The following is an 11180-nucleotide window of genomic DNA, read 5'->3' as shown; positions in this document are numbered from 1 at the left end:
CTACGTTAGAATATAACGAGAAAGCATTGCATTTTGCCCAGTTTATTTTTATTTTATTTTTAAGACCCGTGGTAAGTTCTTTGTTGTCCCTAAAAGATAAAGAAAAAACTCCGTGAATGTTTTTTCACGTCCATCGTACATTACTTGAGCAGCTTGTAAATAAACAGACGAGTGTAACTAACTAGTGTTGTTTATGAACGTACTATAGATAGTTATATTATCTAAAGCTGACACATCAGGCTATGAATGTAGGAATGCAGAAGTAGTGTAGGCTTACACACAGTGAGTTGTGTGACATTGAGAGCATAGTATTATTATTAAAGTGACTTCATCTCCTCAGCATCACATCACAAGCATGGCCAGACATGCACTGTTGTCTGCAGGTCAGTAGAGTGGACAGTATTAACCAGTGTTTCTCAAACTGTACATTTTCAAGGTCTCCCCTTAACTCTACTCTGACAGCATACAAATGGACCCAAATGAACCCTGCATGGTTCCATTTGTATACTGTCAGAGTTACAGACTTGTATGGGTCAATTTAGACCCCCATAAAGGAACCCAGAGAGTGCCTGGAATCCACTTTGAGAATAGCTTTATTAAGCCAAACCAAGTAGCCTAGATATCACTCAGTTATTATGTACTTAATTTCAATTTTGATGTTGTACTTTCTTTGTCGATACTTTGTACTTATACGGCACTGCATCTCACAGGAAAATATTGTACCTTTTACTCCATTACAATTATTTGAAAACTCCAGTTAGTTACTTTGCAGATTTAGATTAGGCTATTTCAAAACATACACTAACTACGTAAAGCCTGATATTTAATATTGAGATTATTCAAAAATAGCCGATCTACACAGAAACATGTGACCTTATGATATGAATTGTATTGTTTGTTATTCATTCATTCATTCATTCATTCATTCATTCATTCATTCAAGTGAAACATTTAATACAGGACATTTAGGCTACTTGGACATTTTTTTATTGTGGTATTGCTACTTTTGCTTACTAAAACAAATGTGACTTCTGCCTGCAGGTACCAAGGCGTGGGGTTCTCTGTGCTGTGCCAGGTCAGAACTAAGACTGGACCTGACTCTGGGCTGCGGACAGACCTTCCGGTATGCAACACCTTACCAGTTGTAACATTATTAGATTTATAATCACCAGGGAATAAACTAAGCGCATTCACGCAACTGAAGATATTGAAAGTGAGCCCCTAAATAAGTGACAAAACCGTAAGATTGTAATTATAATGTAAGAACTTAAAGTATACTATGTTAGTTCTATTGACCTAAGGTGGAACACAATTGCACTTAAAGTCATTCAAATCAGACTCACCTTTACCAGCGACAGCATTAAACGTGATGAACACAAGAATGCAATCCAACGATATGATTGTGAAAAATTTCCATGTACCCTTTAATTTGGTACTGTAAGTATAGTTTGACGATGGTTTGGTTCTTTTACTCAAGTAACATTTTGAATGCAGGAACTTTTAAAGGCATTGTGCCATGATATTGATATTATGATGTCATTGCATCAGTGCAATTCAATTGGGCCTTTTGACTCGGAGGCTTTCGGTTTTCAGTAAGTAACCAAAAATACACAGGGAAGACAAGACATATGTGCATACTATAACCACACCTGGGGGTCTATTAGAGTAATGTTAACTCCATAGACACATACAAAACAGAAAAAAGTACAAAACTATGGCACCACCTATTTAACTTGTTTAAGAGGCACCACCTCTTTAACTATGGCACCACCTCTTTAATAATAATAATATAGTTACCTACTCCTCCCGCGAGGGAAATTCAGATATTTGCAGCCCAACCCAGCTGCTTTTTTCAGCTTAACCCAGCTGAACCCAGTGCTGCCCACAAGGAGCGCGAGGGGGAGGGGAGCAGTGATAGCTGGAGCGGGGAATCGTACCTGCGACCTCTGGGGCCTCCGGAGTCCTAAGTATGGACACTAACCACTCAGCCATCACTGCTCTACTTTAACTATGGCACCACCTCTGTAACCACACAGCTGGAGGGAGACTGCAGACGGCCACTGGACCGGGGTGATGGGGGGACGGGTGTGGACCCTGACCCAGACGGAGGACACCCTGTGGTACCACACCTATCAGAACCAACACACACAGGAAGAGGAAGAGGAGGGGGCCGGCAGGAGGAGGAAGGCCACAGAGTCACGCCGGGGGCCAATCAAGTCTGAGAAGACGTTAAGAAGAGTGAAGGAGGAGGATGGAGAGGCAGCAGCAGATGTCCCCGTCCTCCTGGAAGAAGAAGCCATGCTGAGAGATTACTTCCAGCTGGATGTGAAGCTGGGGGATCTGTACAGGGAGTGGGGAGCGGCAGACCCACACTTCAAGCGTATAGCAGACATTTTCACTGGTCAGTGGAACGCGTGTCGATATTGCAGCATAACATTTGTTCGTCGTTCCATTTGTTCGACGCGGGTGAATGTTAACCTGGTGAATTGCTAACCTGCCAACGCTGGTGGTGAATGCTAACCTGGTGAATGTTAACCACTATGCCTAAACCTAACCCAAACCCTAACGTCAGTAAAACCATGCCTAAGCCTAACCCTAAAACCTAACCCTAAACTTAACCCTTTGTCGAAATAATGAAACGTAGAACTATCGAGATTTCCCCGGTCAGTGTGTGTGTGATTGTTATTGTATTTGACTATTAGACTATGTAGACAACACACTCCATATTTGGGTGTTGCATTTAGATCGTATATGATTATAGCTGAGTCATGTTGACATGAGAATGACATCAGAGGCAGGCCAGCCGGACGGTCTTCCCTTGATACAATTTTAATATAGGATGTTTGCCTCTTTCTTACGTAATATTTTGAAAATGTGGCCTATTTGGTCTTTTAAAAGTCCTGAAATTGTAACTTTGGAAATGTGCAGATTGGTTTGTTTACTGATGATGAGTGAGAAAACAATGTTGCCCTAAATAATCTGGGGTCCCGACTCCCGACCCCAAGTTTGGGAACCACTGACTTGGACAATATCTAGATGTTACATGTGTCTGTCTGTCTGTCTGTCTGTCTGTCTGTCTGTCTGTCTGTCTGTCTGTCTGTCTGTCTGTCTGTCTGTCTGTCTGTCTGTCTGTCTGTCTGTCTGATTGATTGATTGATTGATTGATTGATTGATTGAATACATAGTCATGAATGCAGTAAACAGCAAGTGTTCCAGTCTGACATTAAGACTAAAAGGGAGTCCTGGGGACTTGTTTCCATTGTGGTCCACAAAGGATATCGTGTTTGTTCCTCTTTGCTAGGTGTGCGAATGCTGCGCCAGGAGCCCACAGAGTGCCTCTTCTCCTTCATCTGCACGTCCAACAACCACATCTCTCGTATCCAGGGCATGGTGGAGAGGCTGTGCCAGGCCCTGGGCGCTCCACTGGCCACGCTGGATCAGACCAGCTACTACCGCTTCCCCTCCCTGGAGGCACTGGCAGGTACTGCAGGGCTGGCACCATTATGACATTTTACATGACGATTAATAGTCACTCATATAATCACGATTAACGATTTAATTGTGTTTTTGTCGTTGATAATTACATTTCTGTTTAGCTTGTAGGCTCTGAAGTTGCACATGGTAGATATGAGACATAACCTAAATATACAAAGAAATTACTGACATATTTGACAACTATATACTTTAAAAAGAACACCGATCTGCTATTTACAATATTTTTGGAAATGTTTCAAAATATATGAACGAATATGGCGATCACGTCAAATATTTGTGATTAGACAATTATGTAATAATTGTGACAGGCCTACTTGTAGTTATACCAATGGTAGAAGTACTCAGATTAGTTGTGGCTACAGTAGCAAAACCACAGTGTAAAAATACTTAGTTACACGTAAAAGTGCATGCAAATGGGACAAAAGAACAAGGTCAAAAGACAAAAGTAACAAAATATGCTTCAAAGTTAAAATATTTATTGTGCAGAATGCCCACTTAAAGGGGAAGACCACCCATTTTCAATATTGAACTATGTCATTAATATAACTTAGAGGAGTTTTGTGGAAATAGAAAAAAAGTTCCCCCCTTCTGTGTTACCTAGAACTGGAAGATTGATTTTGGGGTTTGTATTGTAAAGTACAACTTGATGACATCACACATTGTACTTTACAATACAACCCCCAAAAGCAATCTTCCAGTTCTAGGCAACACAGAAGAGGGGGAACTTTTTTTCTATTTCCACACAACTCCTCTAAGGTATATTAATGACATAGTTCAATATTGAAAATGGGTGGTCTTCCCCTTTAAGAATCATATTATGTTTTGGACTATAATCATGGATCATAATTTTTACACACACACACACACACTTTGATCGGTTTAAACAACTTTATATTATTCATTGAAACAAGTTCTGGTTTGCACCTTTTAATGATGATCAACTTTCTGTGACTGACGAGTTCTTGTCATGACTCTTGCTTCATTGTCAGAGAGCAGTGTGGAGGCTTGTCTGAGGGACCTGGGGTTCGGCTACAGGGCTCGCTTCCTGCAGCAGAGCGCCCAGAAGATCCTGGAGCTCCACCACGGAGCTCAGTGGCTCCAGAACCTACGAGAGGTCCAGTATCTGCAGGCCCGCGACGCTCTACGTACCCTACCTGGTGTGGGCATCAAGGTACTGTTAGGGCTGTCGCTGCCTTTGCATTTTAATTGAGGACTGATTGCCTGTCATACAAATAATTACAATTCCATTGTGTTTTTTGGCATTGAAGATTTGGAATGCATACATCAAAATTGCTTTATTTTTGTTTGCATTTTTGGGTTTGGTAAAGAAATTACACAGCGTAGATATCATAAATACCTTAAAAATACAAGCAAATAACTGACAATGACCTCTGTCCTCTGTGAGAGAATGAAGAAATTACAACTAAATGTAACTTCACTGATAAGGAAGCAAGTCACATGTGCACTAATTAAAACGTCCACTGGGGGACACCGAACACACATGAATGCACATTAATAGTCCAATGTTGATTACACTATGCATACATGCATACACATTTCAAAAGAATAAATCTGTCAAGATTTGTATGGCACGACAGATGACATATGTCATAATAATAATATAATCAAACTAGAAAAAGTGCTCGTAGGACCACCGCGGTATCAATGATGATGATAGACGTGACTTTGTGTATATGACCATATTTTCTCTCTGTATACATTAGGGATGTCAAAAATGGACATATCAAAATCGAAAATTCTACAGCACTATTCGATTAATCGATTACATTTCATGAAAGAATAATGAGTTGTCCATTTGTGTGTGTGTGTGTGTGTGTGTGTGTGTGTGTGTGTGTGTGTGTGTGTGTGTGTGTGTGTGTGTGTGTGTGTGTGTGTGTGTGTGTGTGTGTGTGTGTGTGTGTGTGTGTGTGTGTGTGCACGTGCGTGCGTGCGTGCGTGTGTCCTGCAGGTGGCAGACTGTGTGTGTCTGATGTCCTTAGACAAGGCGGACGCCGTGCCCGTGGACACGCACGTCTGGCAGATCGCCAAGCGAGACTACAGCTGTGCTGCTGGCAGTGGGCAGAAGAGCCTCACCGACAGAGTCCACAGGGAGATTGGTTAGAATGCATTTCATGGATTTATGGAACTTTCCTCTCATAGCCTACATTTGAACCCGGTTACCTGCATGTGCAAGTGCTGTTATTTTTACCATTGAGCTAATAGAGCCTGCTTGATTTCTCAGAGGATAAATTGTTTGTGCCTGATGCCATGACGACACATTGAGTTTAGACAACACACTCCATATTTGGCAGCAGCTGCAATGAGAACTCCTTTTACGGGTTATAGCTGAGTAATGGTGACATGAGCATAACATCAGAGGTCCTCCCGCCCTCCCTTAAGCCAATTTTAATACAGGATAGGGTACTGAAAGTGAATAGATTGGATTGGCCTGGAAACTTGCAAGAATAGACGGGTTTCTGGTCCACGTTACACTGATAAGAAGTAGATGCGTGCGCAGGTTCGGTACCAAAATTAGCCAATGAAACCAGCACTCCCCAAAACAACAGGTTTGGGAATTGGACGGAATTGATTACATGATACCGTCACCTGTGCATTTAGTCTCAATGTTTGTAAACAAGAAACCCGTCTATATGGAGATGACTGTTGTCATAGCCTGTCCACATGATGCCATCTTGTTTTAAGGTTCACTCAATGTATTCCCACACAGGCGATTTCTTCAGACAGCTATGGGGTCCTTACGCTGGTTGGGCGCACTCGGTGAGTGTTTTGTGTCAAGATGTGTCATTTCGCACGTTCCATCCCACCGTTCTAGTGTGTTTCATCTGTGATAGGCCTGTTAAGACCATCATGGCATTTTTGTTGACTATTCATTTGCCAAGCAAATGTTATCTGACAGATACCTGTTATGATATTTCATATTATATGATATTACATGACAAATGACATAAATATACAAATAAATTACGATTACGTCTGCTGCTATATTATTATTTTTGAAAATGTATCAAAAACTTTCAACAGACAAATTCATACAGATGAATAGAAACAACTGTGACGATTATGCAAAAATAATATGGCTACTGTGCGTGGTCTCTCAGGTGTTGTTCTGCGCAGACCTCAAGAAGTTCCAGAAGATGAAAGAAACGGTGTCTGTGAAGCAGGAGGAGGAAGCAGGGAAGAAGAAGAACATTAAGAAAGAACAGAACAGAAGTGTGAAGCGTCCTGGAAGCTCGTTAACACAAAGTCACTCTAAGACTAAGATGTCCATAAAGAGTGAAGACGCATGAGGTAAACACACTGGTGATGATCAGCAGTTGTGGAAGAAGACTTACTTAAAGAGGTGGTGCCATAGTTTTGTACTTTTTCTGTTTTTCATGTGTCTAGGAGGTTGAAAGTACTTCATTAGACCCCCTGCCCCTGGTGTGGTTTTTATGAGCAATTATGTATTCTCTTGGTATTTGTTTGTTTTCTCTTGGAGGCTGCCACCTTGTGGTCAAAAGTGTCAGTTAAAAAACACACATACTAAGTATGTCACAGTATCAACTCCTCCCCTAATTACCATTCACCCAACACTGTGGGGTGTGGCTAACTTCAGCTGGGTCACCACCCACCATGACATCCATGCATACTTAATGAACTGGGGGTGTGGCCACATAAAAACCCAATTTAAAAAAAAAATCTTCCTCCTAGTATAATCATAATACCTGATAATCATGTTTTAGAGGGGGGGGGGGGGGGGGGGGGGGGAAATCATGGCACCACCTCTTTAAGTAGAAGTAGCAATACCACAATAAAAAGAAATAAAAGCTCTGTTACAAGAACAGTCCTGTTTTCAAACTATGACAAAGAATCAAAGAATTGGTGTCAATAGCCCATATACTTAAAGTACCAAAGTAAAAGTACTTTTTTAAAATGTATCCACGACTTTCCAACATCCCATTGTGCATTGCGCAGAAGGCGAGCGGCATTTCCGGCGTCGCAGCCGAGTGTGATCTACAAGCTCACAACGGTTGCATCTGCGACGCGACGGGAGCTTGTATGTCTGCTGTTAACCGGAGGTGTCCCGCAGATAATGCTACAGTAAAGTCTTGCGGAAACAAGGTGGATTTGTCAAACTTGATCTACAAGCTCACAGCATGGCACGATGCGTTGCGTTGTGAGCTTATAGATGGTCTATTTTTAAATAGTTGAGCTATAAAATAGGGCATAATGTATGTTTTGTAGGCTAATAATAAATCCGAATCTCTCCAGTACAACGTAACTAATAAATAACATTTTCAAATATTTGTATTGGAGTAAAAAAATACAAACATCTGTCTCTGAGCAGTAGAAATTTTAAGTATCAAAAATGGAAATACTCAAGTAATGTATAAGGCTCTACCTCAAAATTGTACTCAAGTCGACTACTTGAGTAAATGCACTTAGTTTACTTATCACCACTGCTGATCAGTGATCACTTCATGTTATAGTGCAGAATACCTCAATTGTCTGTCTCTTTTGTATCTCATGAAATATCTATACAAAATGTTTATTTTTTTAAGTGGACTGTGTCTGTTCATGGATCATAAACTCCCAGATTTTGTATTGCTACTGTATATGTAAAAAAGGCAACAACTCATGACATGACCAAAGCATTAAATCAGTCGTTTGCTGTGCATCTGAAACAACGTTTATTTGTCACAACACAGATTTGATTGTAAAGAAGGTTTGTGTAATTAATTTCTTGTGTGCGTGCAGTGCTACAGTACATCGTTTTGTAGTTATTCATGAGACGGGAGGAGGAAGAGCAAAACAGAATAAAAACGGGTAAAATAATCAAAAAGATATTTACATACATTCTGCCCAACAGCAACGATACATATGTAGCAGGCATCTACATTATATTTTAGAGCAGGGGTCTTCAACAGGGGGTCCGGGACCCCTAGGGGGTCCTCAGAGTTACTACAGGGGGTCCTCCAAATCTTCCATTTATTTTTATATTAACAACTTGAACCATAGTGGCCATATTCTGACAACTGTAGACAAAAATAGCAGATCTACAAGCTCACAACGCCTCGCGGAGGCTCACGCTGCAAGGCGTTGTGAGCTTGTAGATCGTCTATTTTCGGCAAAGAGGTTTGGTGCAGAGGGGAAAAAGAGCAGACTAAGTACAGAGTGAAAGGTCAAGTTTATTAGTATTGACGGTTCAAGTGGTTAAATATCTGAAAACACAAATTGACATGAATCCAAAGTACAATGATGATTGTGCTGTCAAACAATGAAACTATTATATATTATGGAATCTATGAAAAGGTTCTGGGGGTCCCTGCTTCATCTCTTTCTCAACTAAGGGGTCCTTGGCCTGAAAACATTGAAGACCCCTGCATTAGAGCATTATGCAGATGTGTACATAAAAGTGCCGCTGAGAGGCGAGGGAAAATAAAATAAAAAATTTAACAGCAGATGCAGTGTTCTTTAAGATGCAGTTCACTTGAGCAGTGGATCTCAACCTTTTCTGGCCGCTACCCCCCAAAATAATAATATTTGACCCCCCACTCTGACAAGCACTTGGAAGTGTAGGAGTCGAGGCATTCAGTGTAGTTGATACTGTATAGTCATCTAAAATAGGATTGTAATTCCCCAGCAGACGCCCTACATTAAAATAGTAGGCCAGCCATAGCAGGACATGCTGTCTGTACTCTGTACATACATACTGTAGTATATACGGTATCTAGATGCATTATTTGGCTGTGTCAGCGTGGTCTGTTTATAGCCAGGGATTGCAGTTATCTGCCCTCAGTGCCCTGGGCCTGTGTGACTTGTCGCCCATGTCTGTCAACACATGCCCGTTTCTTAACCCATTGTTTAATGCTTTAGCTACTGAAAAATAGCAGATCTACAAGCTCACAGCGAGCTTGTAGATCTGCTATTTTTGAAAAAAATAAAAACTTTTGCAAGTCTTTGAACATATCTTTTTAAAAGCAGACATTTGTAACTCAAATATTATTTGCTTCTGGGTGGTCCTTGGAACAACATATTTTGAGATGTGGGTCGGCGGCCAAATGCATGTAATTTTGGCATGAGAAGGTTTGAGAACCACTGATGTAGGATATAGAAGACATTTATGGAATCGGGTCAAAAATATTCAGACTTTCACGTTCACGATTTTTCAAAAATAGCAGATCTACAAGCTTGCAGTGCGGCACTGGGGACCCCTCACCCTGACAAGCACTTGAGCCATTCAATTTGGTTTGACTCTGTAACACAGACAAATATTGTGAAAATAGCCCCTATTCTACGGTTTATTCGTAGAATGAATGGTGTCAAGTTGAGAATCCATCCCACATCTATCGCAAATAACATTTCCGGCCATGGTGAGACTACATGTGATTATCAACACTCTTTAAGGTTGCTTATGACGAAAGGGCCTTTCTGTGTGGAGTTTGCGTGTTCTCCCTGTGTCTCCTAGGATAGATACCCTCACAAAAACATGCAGTAATCCTGGTCTCTATAATGCCTCCCCCTGGCCAGCCGGGGCGCCTGATGGAGGGGAAAGTAACTGGTTGGAATAATGTGTTCCTTCCTCGCGCTACGGTGACATCCAACTGGGGAAGCTCCCCCCTGTAAGGTGATAAGAAGCGGCCTGCTCACTCCTCATGCACTGAAGGAAGCATGAGCTCAGTTCAGGGCTCTCCCCAGGTTGGCAGAGGGAGAGCAGAGCCCAGGATTACAGCTTAGGCAATTGGCACTGGGTGAAAAATGGGTTACAAAATCGTGGGATAAAAAGAAAAAAAAAAGTTGCTTATGAGGCTGAGAGCAGCGATTCTAAAAATACAAGCGTGCTGACGGAGCCTTGTCTTTGAGAGTTAATTTGTGCATAATATTCTAAGCCCAAGCTCACTAACGGGCAGCCATGTGCACACATAGACATCAAAAAGGGCTTCAGTGCCTGCATGCCCTCTCCAGACCATGAATTAAGCATTTAATATGGTGAAAGAATAATTGCAAGAGAATAATTGCCTTTTCCGAACTCTCACTCTCAGTTACTTGAATGCAGAAAGAATTGCCATCTCTGTGTAGAAATCCATGCTGTACTCCACTACGCCACATCTCAGGTAAAGGCTTGTTTATACTTAGAGTAGTTGAGTGCAGTGCCCACACCTAAAATAGTAAAGTGGGCTTGTAGATCACGTCCCTGCAAACTTCCCTGCAAAAAGGCGCGCTGACCGCTTAAGACCTACATACTTTGTTATACAACAAATTGCAAAAAAATAGGCTTACAGCTCGATAACTCAATGTGATCATGTACTGTACATGTAGATCTGCTATCTTTGAGAGCTTTTGGCTAGATTCTCGCACGGTCTAGTCCAATATTGTGATGATCAAAGCAACAGTCAAGTTAACAGTACACCTGAACAGTGTAAGTTTGGTGTGGATTGGAGCAATGGTGCGCCTTGCAAGGCCGGACATTACAATTTCTACAATTAAGGTACTTAATCCAGTGTGATTTTCAGTAAGCGAAGCAAACACAAGGTAATAAATCAAATGCATAGAGATAGTAATCTAGATCAGTGGTTCTCAACCTGTGGCTCGGGACCCCAGAGGCGTCCCCAAATTATTTTGGGGGGGGTCACCAGATGTTTAGCTAAATGTTAACATTGTTTTCTCACTCAACAGTAAACAGA

The 11180-nt window shown here is 41.4% G+C and overlaps 1 protein-coding gene across 1 annotated transcript; it reads left to right on the top strand.

Annotated features, from left to right (window-relative positions):
- Positions 1-181: 181 nt before the first annotated feature.
- LOC308291830 (N-glycosylase/DNA lyase-like) lies at positions 182-6803 on the top strand (the record flags this gene model as incomplete). Its single annotated transcript, XM_080733962.1, has 8 exons — positions 182-383; positions 1042-1123; positions 2037-2401; positions 3302-3481; positions 4485-4666; positions 5465-5612; positions 6224-6273; positions 6615-6803. The coding sequence occupies exons 1-8, from the start codon at positions 356-358 to the stop codon at positions 6801-6803; spliced, it is 1224 nt and encodes a 407-aa protein (XP_080590088.1). The 5' UTR covers positions 182-355.
- Between the last annotated feature and the right edge of the window lie 4377 nt (positions 6804-11180).

Source organism: Nannobrachium achirus (assembly GCF_963921795.1).
Source record: "Nannobrachium achirus genome assembly, chromosome: 9".
Classification (NCBI taxonomy): Eukaryota; Metazoa; Chordata; class Actinopteri; order Myctophiformes; family Myctophidae; genus Nannobrachium; species Nannobrachium achirus.
This window is presented reverse-complemented; position numbering and strand designations above follow the sequence as displayed.